We start from the raw sequence: 20512 nt of genomic DNA, 5'->3' as shown, positions 1-20512 counted from the left end.
TTGAATTAATTGTATCTTCTGACTATTGAGGGTAAACACATCGCTGGGGGCTCATGAACTATTATTTTAACAGATACACGGCAGCAGAGAATCTTAAACCTGGAATAGCCTTCTCTGGGGCATCTACCCTATGAGTGAGGGTGTGTCTCCAGGTGCATACAGGTAGATGCATAATGTTAGAGGAGCTGTGGACGGACAATTGTTGCTAGAACAGTGAACACAGCTACCTGGAAAACAGGTTAGAATTATATCAAGAAAGTCCCTAAACAGCTCATATCCTGTGACCAAGTTATCTTGTTACTGAGTACATAGCCATGTTTGGAATGTTCTCCCTCCTTACCTCTTCCTCCCTGCTTCCTGTCTTCCATTGACTTAAACCAAATCCCACTTTCTATAGGAGGCCTTTCCCGGTCTCGCCCCTTCCCCTTTACCTCCTGCTGTTGTTTTCCTACCTCCCATTTATGGACTATCTATCTGCTGTATGTACAATTTTTTGTAAGATATCTCCTCCATGAGAATGTGAGCCCCTTAAGAGAGTAACCATGTTTTAGCCTTTCTTTGTTCTCCAACTCTCAGCACACTGCTTGGTATATAGTAGTACTTAATAAATGCTTGTTGACTGACTGTCTGACCTAAGTGGATAAAGACAGAAAAAAAAAAGATTCCATGGATATCAGGACATAAGAGTGCTATTTGTGGAAGTAAAAACCTGGAAACAATGCAAATAACAATGAATAATAGTGGAAGGGTTGGAAAAACTTCAGAAATTATTGTCCCATAAGAAATGGCCAAAATGAGGATTTCAGAGTAACATGAGAAGACTCATATGAACTGATAAAGAGAAAAGTAAACCAATGATTTTTGAATTAAATATAAAAGGTTACATAACAAAAATTCTAAGAAAAGGGAAGGAGACACTCTTTACAACTGTGATAAATTTGAACAAAATTAACCTAGCAGATGTATGGATAGAAGAAAAGCTCAGGACCAAATGAGGTTTGATTATATAAAATTTATATATATATATATATATATATATATATATATATATATACATACACATATCATATATATACATATGTGTATGCACATGTATGTATGTAAATATAAACCCATAATATCTGTGTTATGTTATAACATGTATATATAATTACATAAAATTTAAAGGGTTTGTACAAACAAATTCAATAAAGCTAAGATTAAAAAGAAAAGTTTTCTGGGGAAATCTTAGCAACAATTTTCTCTGCTAAAGGTCTCATTTTCAAAATATGTGGAACTGATTCAAATTTATAAGAATAAGAGTCATTCCCTAATTAATAAATATTTTAAAGATATGAAGCAGCTCTCAAGAGAAGAAACTCAGGCTATTTATAACCATGTGAAAAAATTCTCCAAATCAGTGATAATTAGAGAGATACAAATTAAAGCAATTCAAAGGCTTTAACATACACCCATTAGATAGCCAAAGATAACCAAAAAAGGAAAATGATGAATATTAGAGGGGCTGTGGGAAAACAGAATTGTTGGTGGACCTATGAATGGATGCAGCTATTCTAGAAATCTATTTGGAATTATGCATGAAAAAAGTTACTAACCATGCATGCCCTTTGACCTAAATATAGAACTGCTCAGCCTATACCCATGAGATCAAAGAAAGAACAAAATGTCCTATAAATACAAAAATATTTATAGTGGCTCTTTCTGTGGTGGCAAAAAAAAAAAACTGAATGTCCATCAATTGGAAAATGGACCAAAAAATTATGGTATATGAATATGATGAAAAAAATTGCCTTATGTGTTTATTTTGTTTGTTATATATAATATAAATATAAATGTTTATTTACATTGCTGTAAGAAATAGTTTATTTCAAAGAAACATGGAAAGACTTGTATGCAGAGAGAAGTGAGCAGAACAGGAAGGACAACATATAATAACACTATATTAGAAAAATAAACAATTCTGAAGATTTATATAAACTGGTGAAAAATGAAAGAACCAGAAGAACAATTTTTATAGTAACAACACTGAAAAAATAAACAACTTTCAAAGCTCTAAAAATTAAGGTCAACTCAATGACCATCTGTGAATCCAAAGAACTGATGATGAGGCTAGCTCTTTACCTCCTTATAGAGAAGGAATGGACTCAGGGTGCAGAATGATACATATATTTTTGAGTATAGCCAATAAAAGGAATTTAGTTTGCTTGACTATGCATTCCTTGTTACAAGGAATTTGCTTTCTTTTTTTCTTTTTCCCAATGGAGTGAGGAATGAGAGAGAAAATATATTTGTTAATTAAAAAATGAAACTTTTCTAAAAAAAAGAAAATGAAGTAATATAAAAACAAAAGATATCCATAAAAATTCTTAAAACTTAAGAAACTATGGCTAAGGAAATGATAGAGATGATCATAGAAAATAGAATGGAAATTCTCCATTTGCACAAGCAAAATCAATGCAACTAAAGTTGGAACAGAAGTAGTTAACTGGAAAAATATTTGCAGCAACCATCTCTACTAAAGGTCTGATATCCAAGATATACAGTGAATTGATACAAACTGAAACCAATAAACAAAAGCAACTTCCCAAGAGGTAAGTGGAATTGGCAATTTTTAAATGAGGAATTAAATGCTAATAAATATATTAAAGAATACTGAAAATCTTTAATAATGTGAGAAAAAAATTTCAATTTCTAACTCTACAGTTTAAAATTTTACACACAGATTTTATGACATCTTTAGCAAAGATGAGAGAAGATAAAAATGATAATTTTTGGAAAACTGCGAAATGATAGCTAAAACTAATGCTCTGTTGGCAAAAATGAGAATTGCTTCAACCATTCTGAAAAAGCAATTTGGAGCTATACTCCAAAAGTCACTAAGCTATACATATCTTTCAACCAGTAATAGCCCTAATAGGCACATACATCAAAGAGATCAAAGACAGAGAGAAAGGATCTAAATGGGCAAAAATATTTAAAATAGTTCTCTTTGTTGTACAAAAAGTAGAAGAAAACTGAGTGACCATCAGTTGGACAGTGGTTTAACATTGTTGTATGTGACCGTAATGGAGTATTATTAAACTATAAAAATAAGGAACATGGAGAATTCAGAGAAATTTAGGTTGACTCCTATTTTTGCAGAGTGCAATGAATGTAACCAGAAGAACAATTTGCACAGTGTCTTATTGTAAAGGAAAGCAACTCTGAAAGACTTCAGAAAGTTGATCAAAGAAGGAACCAATCGTGACTTTGGAAGATTGACAATAAAACATGTCTCCTCTGGGCAGATAGAGAATGGACAAGAGGTAAAGAATGAGGCATCCAATTTTATAAGTGGCCAATGTACTTATTTGTTTTAGTTGACTTGCTATTCAGTCTTTTCAGTCATGTCTGACTCTTTGTGACTATTTTGGGGGTTTTCTAGGCAAAGATACTAGAGTGGTTTGTCATTTCCTTCTTCAGCTTATTTTACAGATGAGGAAACAGAGGTAAATGGGGTTAAGTGACCAGATTCATGCAGTACTCAAGTCCTCCTGAATCCAGGGCGGGTGCTTTATCCACTGTGCTACCTGGCTGCCCCCTTTATATGACTACACTTTTTTTTTTTTTTTACAAAGGAAGGCTTTTATTTTGGGAAGGGGTGAATTAGAAGATAGTGATGGAGGGCAGCTAGGTGGCACAGTGGATAGAGCACTGGCCCTGGATTCAGTAGGACCTGAGTTCAAATTCGGCCTCAGACACTTGATACTTGCTAGCTGTGTGATCCTGCGCAAGTCGCTTAACCCCAATTGCCTCACCAAAAAAAAAAAAAAGATAGTGACGGGGGTCAGCTAAGTGGTGCAGTGGATAAAGCACTGGCCCTGGATTTGAGAAGACCTGAGTTCAAATCTGGCCTCACACTTGACACTTACTAGCTGTGTGACTCTGGACAAGTCACTTAACCCCCATTGCCCCCATTAAAAAAAACCACTAGGTGGTATGGTGGATGGCATTCTGATCCTGGAGACAGGAAGACTCGAGTTCAAATGAAGCCTCAAACACTATCTGTATGACCCTGGGCAGGTTATTTCATTTTTATCTGCCTCAGTTTCCTCATGTGTAAAATAGAGATAATAATAGTATCTACCTCACAAGGCTGTTGTAAGAATCAAATGAGATATTTGTAAAACACTCAGCACATAGTAGGCACTTAAATGTTTGTTCCCTTCCCTTCTCCCTTCTCCCTCCTCCCCACCTTGAGGTCATTGCATCTACTGGCTGACTATTAAAAGTAAGTACATGGGGGCAGCTAGGTGGCATGGTGGATAAAGCACTGGCCCTGGATTCAGGATGATCTGAGTTCAAATCCAGCCTCAGACACTTGACACTAGCTGTGTGACCCTGAGCAAGTCACTTAACCCTCATTGCCCCACAAAAAATAATAATAATAATAATAATAATAAGTACAATGGTGGAGGGTTTATGAGCCAGAGTTTTAAATTCTCAATGTGAGCACTTATACCTCTGAAATCACAAATACTACAAATCAGGACTCAGCTTCTTGTTTTGTTGATTGTCTACACTTAAAGTGATGGAGAAAATGCTAATGCAGATTAAACCTAAAAGAATGTCTGGTTTGGTTTATTGTTGTTTTCCAGAGAGCCGACTGTTAAACATTTACCAGCATATCTCAGTCCTGAAACAACTGAAGGATATTAACAAGCACCATCCAAGAAGGCTCTCCGGCTAGCCATCTAATCCATTTCAGTCCCTAAATTAGACAATTCCTCTGCCCATTCCACTCTCTGCCATTCATACTCAAGCACCTTAGAATTATATTGAACAAACATACCATAAGAGAGTTAAATTCTTACTTTTCCTTGTCAATCACCATCTTTCATTGTCCTCATGGTTCTCAGTAAGATTAAATAAATGATTAAAAAGACAAAATATCAGCGGCCCGTAGGACTTGAGAGAAGAGGAAGTCAGTCGTTGCTCTGAGATTAGAAGAGAAATATAAAAGCCGCAGACAGAATTTCCAAAGGGCACACAAGAACCATGAAGTTTGTGCTACTTCTGGTGCTGACTGCCTCCACTCTTGCCATCTCACCTGTTCGACGCTTTGACAGGTAAATCTTCCCAGAGCTGGGCCCATCCCTTGCTCAATATGACAAGTCGTGGCCAGGTGGAGCTCATCACTTACCTTTCTGTTCTTAAAGGGAGAAGGTGTTGAGGGTGAGACCCCAGGATGAAAAACAAGTGAGCATCCTAAAGAACTTGGCTGACACTAATCTGGTAAGACTTTGTATGGAGACTTTTTTTAAAAAAACTTTCATTTCTTTGCTCTAAATGTTGTTGTCCTTTTTCAGGAGCCAAACTGTTTTGGTATAACTAAAGACAGTTTACCACAGTCAAAGGAAAGGAACAAATAGGCAAAAACATCTATTTTATTAACTACATGACCACCTGGTGAGTCATTTAACATCTCTAAGCGTCAGTTTCCTCATGTGTCAAATGGGGACAATAATACTTGTAGAACTGCCCTCTCTCATAGGGCTTGAGTCAGAGCCAATTTTAAAGCTCCCTGTCAAGTCAGAGTTAGCATAGCTTGGTGGTCTTCTTCGTGGTCTTGGAGAGCTGATCTCAAGCACAGAATATCTCAATTCAAGCCCAACCTCTGACACATAGTGTATATGTGACCGTGAACAAGTCACTTAAGCTCTTAGAGTATTTCCAAGTCTCCAAGATATATAATGCCAGAGAATTTCCTCATTCAGGAATTTCCTATGCCATAAGTCCTAGGCTTCTGTCGGATACTCTCATGGTTATTGATTTATCTAAACATTTATTGCCTCAGTCAGGTAGAGGGTAGAAGGCATGAGCCCAAAATAGATAAAACTAAGGAATAGGCAAAAGTCCCATTGAATGTTCTCCCTTTTCCTTTATCAGCATCCTTTCCTCCCTTCTGAATGATCCCTGGCCATTCCATTGCCCCAATCTTCCCAGTCATTCTGGCCTGTTCTGCTCCAGCCTACCTATCAATCCCAGATAAAGATTTAACTAATGATTAAGTCAAGATTGGGCTACTGTGAATCTAAGAAGGGATAAACCTCATGCCCAAGGGCATCTGCATTTTAAAAGGGGATTCTGAGACAGGTCTGACTTTTTAAGACCCAGAGGAATTCAGCCATTAGGAAAGAACTCAATTCAATATTTATTAAGCCTTTCAGTATGCAGGGTGCTGTGACAGCCAAAAGAGTCAGTCCTCTCTGGGCCCTAAGGAAGCTAGCAGTCTCCTGGAAGAAATACAACATAGAATCATAGCTAGAGAACTGAAAGGGATTGTGGATAGAGGTCATGTAAGTCCTTTCACTTTCCTGGTGAGGAAGCTTGAAGTCAAGAGGAAGTAAGTGACTTGCCCAGCGTCACACAGACAACAAGGAGCAGAATAGAGGTTTTAACTCAGATTCTATGAGTCACTGCTCTTCCCATTGCACAATGCTGACTAAATCAATACCAACTATGTACAAAATAATTTCAGATGAGAAAAAGTGTTAGTACCTGGGGGAGATAAGGAAAAATCTTTGCGAGAAGAGGTAGCACCTGAGTCACGCTCCGAAGGAAGGCATACAGAATAACAGAGGGAAGTTAGAAAAGGATGCATTCGGCTCAGGGAGGACCACCTGGGCAGATTCTGGGAGGGAGAAGATAGAATCGCCCCACAGAGAATGGCTAATGAACCAGTTCGACTAGATTGAAGAATATGTGAAGGGGCTCAATAAAACTGGAAAGGTAGGTGGATGCTAGATTATGGGGGACTAAGGATTCTGTATTATAAGAGAAAATAAGGATCCATTAAAGAATTTTTGCTCTGAGGGCGACACGGTAAAATCTATATTTTATGAGCGTCGGTTGTGGAATGACAATTACAGGCAATAGGTCCGCTTTTCAGAGACTTTCTGAAATCACATCCTGTAAGCTAGCAACACCTGCTCCCACACCTCCTTCCATCCAAGGTTGGCATGACAACAATGACAACAACATTTATATAGCACTTTAAAATTTGCAAAGCAGTTGTTGAAATATTGTCTCATTTTATCCTCAAACAAGCCAGGGGTGTGGGTTCTATTATTATCCCCATTTTATAAATAGGGAAACTGAGGCAAACAGTGTGACTTGCCCAGGATCAAGTAAAATCAAGTCAATAAAGCACTCATGAAGTGTATTCTATATTTCAGACACTAGGAACACAAATATAAGCAGAAAGACAGTCCCTGACCTCAAGGAGTTTACATTCTAATGGGGGGAAACTATACATTAGGGGGAGTGAGGTGGCACAGTGGATAAAGCACTGACCCTGGATTCAGGAAGACCTGAGTTCAAATCCAGCCTCAGACACTTGACACTTACTAGCTGTGTGAACCTGGGCAAGTCACTTAACCCTCATTGCCCCACAAAAAAAAAAAGAAACAAGAAAAAAAAAAGAAAACAATACATTAAAGGAAGCTAAAAAGGGAGTGTGGGGAGATGAAGTTACCCAGTAGGCAGGGACATTGTAGAGAAAGTCCCAGAGAGTCAGGAATGTAGCCTGGAGAGGAATGAAGACATGGCTGGCCCACCCATCTTCCTTAAAGTGGTCACAGCTATTGTGTCTTTATTTTTCATTTCTTCCATGTCAATACCTTTGACCAAATTTCATGTAGCATGGCCTCCAGTCTCCTTAACATCCTATAGAAAAATAGTATAGATGATAAGTGACACTTATATAAAAGAATAGCAGCATAGGGTAATAAATTGGGGATCAGCTTTGGAGTCAGAAAGACCTAAGTTCAAGCCCTGCCTCTGCCTTATACTAGCTGGGTGACAATAGACAACTCAGTCACCCTTTCAGCATATATACATTCCCTGAAGATTATAAATTATAGAACCCCTACTCATCTCCAGTGGATGGAGAAAGTTTCCACATCAGCAAAATTACAGGTCTATCCCCAATTTACAGAGAAATTTAAAACCCTCAAAACTCCCTCCATACATCATCTCATTGGAATATCACAGAAACCCCAAGAGGTAGGGAATACAAACCTGTTTCGAAATCCAAATGGCTCCTCACCCGGAAGTTTCACAGAACAGAAAAAGACAAGTCACATGTTTCATCTATTTTCATAATTCCTATCAATTGCCAAGCAAGCAATAATCCATCCACATTGATCTAAAAGTGGCTAAAGTCAACACGTTCCCTTTTCCTCTACATGTTGACTCAAAGGCCCTCAAGTGGTCATGATGAAGTGCTTCTTCCCCAGGTGTTAATACTTCCGTTCTTTAAAAGTACATCATCAGGGGGCAGCTAGGTGGCACAGTGGATGGGGCCCCAGCCCTGGATTCAGGAGGACCTGAGTTCAAGTCTGACCTCAGACACTTGACACTTGCTAGGTGTATGACCCTGGGAAAGTCACTTAACCTTCATTGCCCAGCCCCCCCCCAAAAGTACGTTATCACAGAGTGGATTTTTTTTCTACAGCTTGACTTCTGGCATCCTAGTTCTGCTCATGATATCATACCCAAAATGGACGTGGACTTCCACATTGGGAAAGATCAGTTCCAACAAATCCAGTCTACTCTGGAGAAAAATGAAATGCAACATGAGTAAGTTTTACTTAACTTCTCAGATTTATTAGATATTCCAAAATTGCATGAGAGCAGACATGGACTAATTAGTCATTCTAACAGAAATCTTTTTCATTAGGCCAAAACTTGATGATAACTGCCAAACTAACATCACACTGTTTTCTCTTGGTTCATAAGTGACAGCTCTCATCTTCTAATAAGACAGTCAAATTAACTGTGTTGATAATAATCTTAACAATAACAATTTACATTTGAATGCTATAAATCAAGAGTTGACTGTTGGTGCAAGGAGGATTCAAGATTGCTAATCGTATATGGACCAATGAAAGCAAAACTAGAGACAGAATGAATGGGGATCTCTTCCCGTTCATGAATCAAATACACCACATTGTCTCTTCAGAAAGGATTGTGTAAGGCACATTGTAAAGTTATCCAGATGATTTTCATATGGCATGGTAGAGAAAAAGAAAGGGTACTCAACTTAGAATGGCAAGACCTGGGTTCAAGTCATGGCTCCTCTAGTTGCTGTCTGTGTTACCCTGGCAATGGCATAACCTCATTGGGTGTCAATTTCCTCATCTGCAAAATAAAGGGATTGCACTAAATGATTTCTAAGGTCCTTTCCTGCTCTAAATATATACTCCAGTGAAATATGGATAAAAGGTCTAGTTTATGCCACCTTCTTAACTTGTTAGAAAACAAATTTATTATGCATTCAAATTTAAGGAACAAAATTAAACACATAATTATATTTAAATATAAATCTCTACATATAATATGCCCTGTAACAACTATTAATCTGTTTCTTTTTGTTCTCTGTCTCTCCATTCACCTCATTATTTGTCTGTACATTTTCCCTCCTGTGTAGTTATGGTCAGCATGTACACTGTTCCTGTTTCTGGTTTTTAAATTCAGATCACTTCTTTTTCCTTTCAAAATTATGTTATCATTTTAATGACACTACTTTTTTACTACATTGATAGTTTATTATCAACATTGGGTAATCCTTTCTAATAACAAATGTATATATAATATAATATTATATATAATGGTATAATGTTATATTTTTATAATGTGTATATATTATATTATATATTATTGTATATATGAGGGTTAATTATATATATATATAATTTTATAAAGTCCTACAAATGTTGGGTGGATATCCACCCAATAAGCTCCAGGAGTTGTAAAAAATAACAGCTCAACTAATGAGATGCCTTGCAGCAAGTTTTCTTTAAAAATGATCAAAATTGCCTTTTTCCATCTCCGGGAGTCGCTGCGAGAGCAGCCCCCGCCGCCCAAGGTCGCCCCCGCCACCGCCATGTCAGCCCATCTGCAGTGGATGGTCCTCCAGAACTGCTCCAGCTTCCCCATCAAGCGCAACAAGCAGACGGACAGCACCGAGCCCAACAACCTCAAGGCCCGAAACTCCTTCCGCTACAACGGGCTGATCCAACGGAAGACGGTGGGCATCGAGCCGGCCGCGGACAAGGGCATCGTGGTGGTGCTGAAGCGCCGGGCAGGTCAGAGGAAGCCTGCCACTTCCTATGTGAGGACCACCATCAACAAAAGTGCCCGGGTCACGCTCAACAGTGTCCGGCACATCATCCGCAAGAACAAATACCGGAAAGATCTCTGCATGGCCGCCCTTCGCCGGGCCAGTGCCATCCTGCGGAGCCAGAAGCCAGTGGTGGTGAAGAAGAAGCGAACCCACCCACCCAAGAGCATTTAGGGGGCCAGACCTGCCTTTAGCTAATAAAGTCAAACTGCTTGACCTGTCAAAAAAAAAATGGTCAAAATTAGGTGCTGCTTTTTTTAAGATGAAGCAATCTGATAAAGTTGGGGCAGTTAGGTGGCACAGTGAATAAAGCACCAGCCCTGAATTCAAGAAGACCTAAGTTCAAATCCGGCCTCAGACACTTGACACTTACTAGCTGTGTGACCCTGGGCAAGTCACTTAACCCTCATTGTCCTGGGGGGGGGGGAGATGAAGCAGTGGAAGAAAAGTTGGCTTTGGAGGCAGAGGAACTGGATTCAAATCCCAATTCTGACGCGTGCTGACTATTCGACCATAAACAATGGACAACTTCCCTGGATCTCAGTTTCTTCATCTTAGCCAGGAGAGAGTTGGACTGACCTGTCTCTGAGGTTATCTTATACCTCTGAATTCATAATCCTGTTTTTTCTTCCTTCTGAAATGTAAACGTGCAAAATGATAGCTTTTGCTTTGAAGGATGATCCTGAAATCTTGTCCCTCCGTGCCTTACTGTATGTAATTATATTTGCATATTAAACACTCTAGTAAGTAGATGTCACTTAGGATTTGGTGCCTAAATGAGAACAGAAACATCTAGGTGGACCTGGGCACCTGGCTCTCTGGAAGCATATTTAGGGTTATATTTGACAGTTATTTAATTGGACATCCCTCATTAGTCAGGGCAAATGCACGATTTAGTTACAAAGCATGTGCTTGCTTATCCTGTTCTCTTTTTCCATTTCCTGAAAATTAAATTACAACGAAAGAGAGCTTTCTCTTTTTAAAATTGAATGTGTACTTCCCATAATGACATTTTTACAAAGTTAAAAACAAGGACCAGAAAACACAAATAAGTAGGCACACACAAAATTCACCCCCCTCCTCGTTAAAAACCAGAGACAGAAAGTGGGCATCCACCCCTATGAGAAAGGGCCAGAAAACTGAGTTTAGAAGTAAAAGCTTAATGTTCCTTTTCTTGCTTCCTTTGGGTTTCTGAATGTCCACTTAACCTCTCTTCCCTTGGAGCATTAGTTAAAATTAGTAAATAGATTAGGGATTCATTAATGAAAGGTAATGAGAAAATAATTATCCTTAATAGGAATAAAACAAAAAGAGGACAATTCAGTGAAACCTTATTAAGAGTTTTAAGGAGATTCATCTCCTAACATGGGACCTTGTACTCAGTAGGTGCTTAATAAATGTTCATTGAATTGACCGATAAGCCTATGTGGGAAAGGTAAATAGCAGCTGACATTAAAGTATCTCAACTGATCCTCACAACAGCCCTGTGGAGTAGCTATTTATTATCCTTATTTTGCAGATTAGGAAACTGAGGCCAAATGACTTGCCCAGGGTCACAAGCCAGTAAGTGTCAGAAGCAGAATTGAACTCAGTCTTTTCTAACTCCAGGTCCACCTCTCCATCCACAATGCTACCTAGCTTCCTATGTACACCTACCTATCACAGTAAGAGCCAACAGATCATAAAAATATTAATATCCAATGACCTTATGACAGAGAGGTAAATTCAGTGTTTTTGTTTTTTTCCCCAAATATATGCATGATTCATGGGTAGCAAGGTGGCACCATGGATAGAACCCCAGACCTGCAGTCAGGAGAACCTGAGTTCAAATCTGACCTCAAACACTGTGTGACCCTGAGCAAGTCACAACTGCTGTCTGCCTCAGTTTACTCATCTATAAAATGGGGATAATAATAGTACCTACCTCCAGGGTTGTTGTGAAGATGAAATGAGATAACATTTGCAGTCTTAGCAAGTACCTGATACATAGTAAGTGCTATACAAATGTTAGACACTATGATGATTCCTAAACACTGTACTGAAGCGCATTACTTCTGTGAATTTAAGTCTCAATTTCCTTAGGCTCCTTTCTCTTATCTGCAAAATGAAAGGGTTGAAATGCATACATGACCTTTGAAGTCCCTCACAGTTTCACACAAACCTATGGTGCCATGACCCTGTTCAGGAATCTCCTCAGAGCTACAGGAGAGATGGCAAGGAGAATGACAATGCTATAGATGGACCGGCTTCTTTGCCTTCTGGAATATCATATGCCAAGCCCTCCACTCCTTTAGCATGGAAGTCACTAAATCTTGTGTGATCTGGACTATGGCTCTGCAATATTTGAATTATTTCTTTCTGGCTGGTTGAAATATTTTCTCTTTAACCTGGAAGCTCTGGAATTTGCTATAATATTCCTGGGACTTTTCATTTTGGGATCTCTTTTTAGGAGGTGACTGGTGGATTTTTTATATTTCTATTTTACCCTCTACATCTAAGATATTGGGGCAGTTTTCCTTTATGATTTCTCAAAATATTATATCCAGGTTCTTTCTTTGACTATGGCTTCCCAGTGGTCCAATAATTCTTCAACAATCTCTCTTTGATCTATTTTCCAGTTTAGTTTTTTTTTCCAATGAGATATTAAACACTTTATTCTATTTCTTTCATTCTTCTGACTTTGTTTTATTGTTTCTTGATGTCTCATGGAGTCATTAGCTTCCACTTGCCCAAGGGTTTTTGTTTTGTTTGTTTTTTTAATTTTTGGTGGGGCAATGGGGGTTAAGTGACTTGCCCAGGGTCACACAGCTAGTAAGTGTCAACTGTCTGAGGCCAGATTTGAACCCAGGTACTCCTGAATCCAGGGCTGGTGCTTTATTCACTGCGCCACCGAGCCGCCCCCCCAAGTTTATTTTTGAAGGAATTATAATTATTTTCTACAGGGAGCTGTTGTATTTCCTTTTCTATTTGGCCAATTCTACTTCTTAAAGAGTTCTTTTGGATGGGAAATTTTTGCATGTCTTTTTCCATTTAGTCAATCCGGCTTTTTAAGGAGTTTTTATCTTCAGTGGATTTTTGTTCCTCTTTTACTATTTCGCCTCTTCTCTTTTTTTATTGTTATTTTCATCATTATTTTTTGTGCCTCCTTTACCAAGATATTGACTCTTTCATGATTTTCTCATATCACTCTCATTTCTTTTCCCAATTTTTCCTCTACCTCTATTATTTTATTTTTAAAATCCTTTTTGAGCTTTTCCTGGAATTCTTTTGAGGCCTGAAACCAATTCATATTATTTTTTGAGGCCTTGGATGTAGCTTTTTTGACATTGTTGTCTTCTGAGTTGGTGCTTTGATCTTCCCTGTCACCATAGTAACTTTCTGTGGTCAAGTTCTTTCCTTTTTTTTATATTTGCTCATTTTTTTCATCCTTTTTTCTTGACTTTGGATTTTATGTTAAAATTGGGCTCTATTCCTGGGGTGAAGGATGTACTATAACAAGTTTCAGGGGATTTTTTTTGTGTAGCTATTTTCAGAGCTGGAGGAGGGGGGCAGAATCTGTATGTTTTTAGTTCTTCCAGGGTGCTATGCTCTAAGGAGAGGTGTGTTCACTGCTCTTTTGGCCTGTGTTCTGGTCTGTGAACACCCACAAACCACTCTTTTCTGCCCTGGGTTCCTGCTCCTGCTAATGCAACTTCTATCCCTGGAACTATGACCCAGAATCATGCATGGGCAATACAAGAGAGTCCTGTACATAGTACCAATATAGGGTGAGAGAAATTATTTTTAATAACCAATGATTTGGGGAGATTCAGATTTCCCCCTTTTTCTTTTATTCTCATTTTAAGACCTCTGTCTCTGAAGGTTGAACTAACCTTCTCCTCTATCCAGAGGTAGGGAAGCCATCATACTCCAATCAGGCTTGGGTGTGGATAAATTCTTTGAATAGATTGCCCAAGGCTGGGGTAACTTAGAAGTAAATGACATAATCAAATTTCAGGTCCAGCCTCTCAGTGTAATGTTCATTCTCTCATTAATTGTTAACCCTTGGGAATATCCCTCCTCCAATGAGCATATAAGACATGAGTCCACTGCCATGATTGTCTTTGGTTTAAGAGAGAGACACCCAAATGGCCATCCTTTTCTTAAAATGCTGGAATTATTAATAAAATGGTTAAATTACTCAGAAATTATGTCTTGAACCATTTTAATCACCATAAGGGACTCTTCTAATCTCCTAATAACTAGTTGTGTGACCAACCCCCTTACTGTCCCTAGACTGAGAGCTCCAGAAGCTACTACTGCAGATTCAGTCACCCCCCAAGACCAGCCGGTGGTTTGCTGGGACACAGCCCGTGTTAGACTGTGCTCCACACTCACCTCAAATTGTCTTGGTCTAGAAAATTGTTTCACCCTGTCTTTTTGTTGGCTCTGCCATTCCAGAATTCATTTCCAGACATTATTTTAAAGTTGTTTGGAAGGGAATTTTAAAAAGCTAAGGCAAGTCCCCATCTTCACTCTGCCCTCTTGATTCCATACACACCCCCATTACTATCCACTCTCATTTGTTTTCCCAATTTTTCCTCTACCATGCTTATCTCTTCCTTTAAGTCCTCAAGGAATGCTTGTTGAGCTTGGGTCCAATTAGCATTCTTCTTTGAAGCCTTATTTTTATGTGTTTTCAAATTGTTGTCTTGTTCTGAGTTTATGTCTTCATCTTCCCTGCCACAATAATAGCTTTTATGGTCAAATTCTTTCTTTGTAGTTTACTCATTTTCCAGTCTATTTCTTGACTTTTATATTAAAGTTGAGCTCTGCTCACCTGGGGGTTGGAAGTCACTGTCCCAAGCTTTGGGGTTTTTCATGCTGCTATTTTCAGAGGTAGTTCTGAGTTCTGCAGATTTTCAGTGCTTCCAAGGTGATGTGGTGTGGAGAGAGTTGTGGTCACTGCTCTCCTGGTTTGTGCTCTGGTCTTTAACTAAAGAAGGTCCCTGTTACCCTGCTGCCAGAAGCACTAACACTCTCTGCCTTAAAACTGTTGCCATGCTCCCCACCTCCTTGCAACCAATCCTTAACATTCCTCTCTGCCCTGGAAATGTAAACCAGAACTTTGTATGATCAATAGAGTTGTCAATCAGTTCCAGCTTCAACCAGTGCCAGCAAAGGGTCCCCTTCAATCTTTTTCTGACCATTTGACCCCCTTATGGTCTCTTGGCTGAGAGCTACTGAAGCTGCTGCTGATATGGTCACTGTTGCTGCTGCCCCATGTGTGGGCTCTAAACAAGCTTCCACCCCCAAACTTCTCCTTCTGACCTCCTAAGTTTTCTTAAATGTTTCTTAAATGTTTCCCTCTGCCCTTTTGCTGGCTCTGCCACTCCAAAATATGACTTGAGGCATTATTTCAAAGTTGTTTGGAGGGGACTGTTGAGAGAATTCTGGTGGACAACTCTAACCCACTATCTTGGCTCCATCCCATGGTCCAGATGATTCTTAATCTTTTTGCACTATGTTGCCAAAGGCAGCTTGGTGAAGCCTGTGGACCCACTCTCACTGTAATGCTTTTCTTTCCCACCATCATCATGGAAGAAAATTCTACATTTCAGCTAAAGGCTAGTGAAATAAAGATGTCATTTTCCCATCCAAGCTTACAGATCCGCTAAAACCTATCCAAAGATATTTTAAGGATTCCAGGAGCCCAGATTAAGAACCTCCACATAGGAAAGAAGGACTTTGGAAGGAAGGACTATTTTGCGGGGCCTGATACCTACACTTTGTGACTTAGATAAACACATAGAATCGGGATGCTGAATATGCAGTTTGGAGAATAAATAATTCAGTTTGGCTGGAAGATAAGGTCAATGATGGAGAGTAACATTAAACAAGCCTGGAAAAATACTTTAGAGCTGGATTCTGGATGAGGCTGGGGATTTTGTGTTCAATCCTAGAAGTAAAAAGAAGCCAGTGAAAGTTTGTAGGCAGGGGAGTTACACAAGTTAATAGGATCATAGACTTTAGAATTGATAGGGACCTTGGAGGTCATCCAATCCAGCTCCATTGTACAGGTGAGAAAACTGAGGCTCAGAGAACCTAAGTTACTCACCCAACATGGTGCAGAAATGGTAGAGCCAGAATTTAAAGTAGGGTCAACCAATGTGAAATCCAGCCCCCCCTTCCACTGTAACACAAAGCCTCTGCAATAGAATGCAAATGCAAAGACACATCAGCTGGTCCAAGAGATCTGGCAATAGATTGGCCGAGGACAGGTTTTCCATGGGAATTGGTGAAAGAGGACATTGGTGGAACAATTAAAGACAGGAAAAGAGCTGAGATTTGGCAGAACTGTGACATCTAAAGTGGTTGGGGATAATGATAGAGTAAAGGGGTTTAAACCTGATGAAGAAGTAATTGTCCTTGGGTAGGGCATTATAAACTATCCTACAGGATGTGACCAGGGGTTTATAAAGGTCAACACTAGGCCTGAATATCTTGAGCAAACAACTCCTGGAAAGCCAGCAGTGAGCTTATTATCCCTCACTGTGACACCAGCAGGACTCCCCAATGTACTGTCCCAGGCTATATTTGTTAACTCAGAAGCACCATCTCTGGATGATTCAGAGCACTCTGACCCGGCTTCAGACTTTTCCCCTGAGAACTTGGAAGTACTTTTCTGATAATAGCTGTAGGCTCTGACCCATGAGGGGGTCATGATTATCTATGTAGGTGGTGAGAGTAGAAGAGAGTTAGGAGGGGCTCAAGAACAGAATGGGAAGATAGTAATCAGTGAGCAGGAACAGGCAGATTCTGATGTAAGAAGGAAAGGAAGGGAGAATTGCTGCAAATAAAAGATAACTGTTTTCCTTTCTCTAGTAAGTATGTATTTTGTCATCCCTCTGTCAAATAGAGTCCTGATTTATGATCTGCAAGAAGAGATTGAAAAACAGTTCGATGTGAAAGATGATTTTCCTGGCAGACACAGCTATTCAAAATATAACAACTGGAGCAAGGTATGGGAGAGAGTTCCTGTGTGTACAGAGGAACACCAAAGTCTTCAGCTACACCACTACATGCACACATATGCATGCATGTGTTCATGCACGCATGCACACAGACACAGATGCACATGGGTTTTTATATATTTTTAAATTTCATCAAAGTACTTCAATCACCTCAGATGGGTTCTGTTCTTTAGATTGCTGCTTGGACTCAACAAATGACAGAAAAGAAACCAGAGCTGATCACTCGTGTTGAAATTGGGCAAACTGGAGAAAATAATCCTATGTATGTTCTCAAGGTAAAAAAAAATTCTAAGATGGAGATGGGGGAGGGGATGATGGTGATGTTGATGGTGGTGACGGAAGAAGCAACAATTAAGAGAGGCAGCACTGTGTTGTTAGAGCCAAGGTTCTCAGAATGTAATCTGTAGACCTCTGTGGGTGCCCAAGACCATTTCAGAGAGAACATGAGGTCAAGATGATTCTCATAATAATACAGAGACATGGGGACAGCTAGATCGTGCAGTGGATAGAGCACCCACTCTGGATTCAGGAGGACCCGAGTTCAAACCTGGCCTCAGACACTTGACACTTACTAGCTGTGTGATCCTGGGCAAGTCACTTAACCCTCATTGCCCTGCCCCCCCCAAAAAAAACCACAAAGACTTTTTTTTTTTGGTGAGTCAGTTGGGGTTAAGTGACTTGCCCAGGGTCACACAGCTAGTAAGTGTTAAATGTCTGAGGCCAGGTTTGAACTCGGGTCCTCCTGAATCCAGGGCCGGTGCTCTATCCACTGCACCACCTAGCTGCCCCTCAAAGACATTATTTGTCTATTGAAACTCTTCCCTTTTCCAGCTATGTATCTGTGTAAGGATATATTTTCTTTATATATTTCAACCAAAACACCATATCACAACAGACTGAATGGAGAAACAGCTAGAATAATCCAGCTGTCTTCTATTAATCCAGACAAATTAAGCAAACTAAAGAGAATGGCAAAAAAAAATGTAAACCAATGCCATTCTTCTCACTATTTTTTTTATTTTGGAAAATAGTTATTTTTCATTGAAAATATGTCACATGCTAACATGTAATGGATTTATTATTATTATTTCAAGATGAGTTAATAAATAAAAATTTTAAATGTTACCAATTTTAATTTCTACAATGATATGTATCAGTAGAGATAACCCACATAAATAAAAGGTCTTTGGGGACCTAATTCAATACTTTTGAAAAAGGTCCTGAGACCACAAAATTTGAGAAACACTGATGTAGTAGATAGAGGGCTAGCCTTTGAATTAGGAAGACATGGGTTCAAGTCCTGCTCTGATGCATACAAGGTGCATGACTGGCCAACCCACTTAACCTCTTCATTAATTCTCTAAGACTATAAATTACAGAGGAATGGTTGACGTGCATCAGTGATAGCTTTCCGACCTTAAGTTTTCCACATGGAGGAAGTCACTATTCTGGATAAATAAATCTGTTGGTTTTGTTGCAAAGTATGTGCTAATTTGAAGATAAAATGAAATTTTTTTTAAAAAACATTCATACTAATTTCTTCACATCTGCATCTTAACCTACTAACATATCTTGAAAGAAGAAATGGTGGTTGTTACTTAAACCTGCATTCCAGATATGGAAACTAAGGCAGAGCCTGATTATGCCATATGTCCAAGGTCTGATATTATACAAACCAAAACAAGATCTTGAACTGTTTATTCTTATAACTTTTCTAGACAAGATTGTGTGAGTAAAGAAGGGAGGGACACTGAGACACTAACCAATAGCAGGAAGGAAAGAGAAAATATGGTAAGTAGATGGGGGAGGGGATGAGAAGCAAATATCAGAGTCATTACTCATCTCTCTGACCAAAGTGTGTTAATTCTAAAATAAGAAATGCTATGGAATATGGAGATCTCATCAGCAATTCATTTAGTAGAAAAAAAAGATTTTGAAAGCTAAAGCAAATCACATATGAAGAAATACAAATTAATAATAAGAGCAGACATGTAAATAACATTCTATGGTTTGCAAAGCACTTTACAAATATGAACTCTGATGTTTACAACATCCCTACTATTATTCTTCCCATTTTTATTATGCTGTTATTATTCTCATTTTGCTGATGGGGAAACTAAAACTCAAGGGACTTGCTCAGGATCACACAGCTAGTGTTTGAGGAAAGGTTCACATTCAGGTCTTCTTGATTTCTAATCCAGCATTGCAGTCATTACACCATCTGGCTGCCTTAAATAGAAAGTCAATGATGGATACTGCATATATACCAATGGCCATTCACCTATATTACATGATTCTCCAGAAAGGCATAGCTGTACATCCCCACAATTATTCCTTAAGATGATTAAATCTTTGACCCTAATGTTAGGTGGGTCTCAATGAGGGTAATGGTTTGTTTAAAGCTTATATCACTGATCATTTTTTGTCTTTCTTCACAAAGGCTTATTTCTCTAATTACCTAATCATCTAAGCAAAAAAAAAAAGAAAAGTACAGTGAGAGAGACTGTACCCAGCCCAGAGAGAAGTCTTCAGTGGGCAGATTAGAGATCCCTAAATTAGGAAGTGGAGAATATGTTTAAATATGTGACTTTATTCAAAATAAAGCCTCAAGTTTATCCGAAAACAGGTTGGAAAAAAGAGTGGACAGAGAAGGGTCATTTTCATGGACTGCGGAGTGCACGCACGAGAATGGATTTCTCCTGCCTTCTGCCAGTGGTTTGTCTATCAGGTTGGTGAAATTGAACCTCTTGAAAACTCCCTTATGAACATCATTCTGCTAGCATTTTTTTGAGTCAATCTGCCCCTTTTAAATAAGTGCAATTCCACCTGAGCAGATCAGTTTCAATTTGATACTGCCAGGAGATACATAATCAGAATCTCACTCATCTTTTTCAATTTAAAAAGGCTGACACCGTCCTTTAAACTTCTCTCTCTTACACAAGAAGTTTACAAAACTGTAAGAAACTTTGTACCATAATAACATAGGCCCTATAGAAAGCACTGCCAATTTGCAAACCATTGTGCATAAAAATGTCACTTTTCTTCTAAAGGGCTGAGAGCATGAAGCTCTGATCTCTTTAGACATTTCACATACCTCAACCCGGAAATTTCCATACTCCCTTGAGTTTTCATTCTAATTCTAAAGAATCTTTTCACAGTAAATCCTCATCACTAATAGAACCCCCTATTATTCCACCCACTGCTGTTCCATTGTATTCCTGACTATTATCATCTCTTCATCATCTATTTCTACCAGCTATTACTCTGACAACACATTGATCCCATATACAGGCGACTTCAATGCACTTATGGGCAAACTCACTAGTTGCAGGAC

The 20512-nt window shown here is 39.0% G+C and overlaps 2 protein-coding genes across 2 annotated transcripts in view; both read left to right on the top strand.

Moving 5' to 3' along the window:
• Window positions 1-5037: 5037 nt before the first annotated feature.
• CPA3 (carboxypeptidase A3) overlaps window positions 5038-20512 on the top strand; it is a 35966-nt gene continuing 20491 nt past the window's right edge. The window contains exons 1-6 of the mRNA XM_043991733.1: window positions 5038-5108; window positions 5199-5274; window positions 8498-8622; window positions 17064-17166; window positions 17352-17453; window positions 19805-19906. Of these exons, the coding sequence (XP_043847668.1) occupies window positions 5038-5108; window positions 5199-5274; window positions 8498-8622; window positions 17064-17166; window positions 17352-17453; window positions 19805-19906 (579 nt within the window). The remainder of the gene's footprint in view (window positions 5109-5198; window positions 5275-8497; window positions 8623-17063; window positions 17167-17351; window positions 17454-19804; window positions 19907-20512) is intronic.
• Window positions 9929-10397, top strand: LOC122746262 (60S ribosomal protein L28-like). The gene has a single exon (XM_043991732.1). The coding sequence runs from the start codon at window positions 9929-9931 to the stop codon at window positions 10337-10339; it is 411 nt and encodes a 136-aa protein (XP_043847667.1). The 3' UTR covers window positions 10340-10397.

This window comes from Dromiciops gliroides, chromosome 3 (genome assembly GCF_019393635.1).
Source record: "Dromiciops gliroides isolate mDroGli1 chromosome 3, mDroGli1.pri, whole genome shotgun sequence".
Classification (NCBI taxonomy): domain Eukaryota; kingdom Metazoa; phylum Chordata; class Mammalia; order Microbiotheria; family Microbiotheriidae; genus Dromiciops; species Dromiciops gliroides.
Note: the sequence above shows the minus strand (reverse complement) of the source record. Positions and strands in the feature narration are given on the sequence as shown.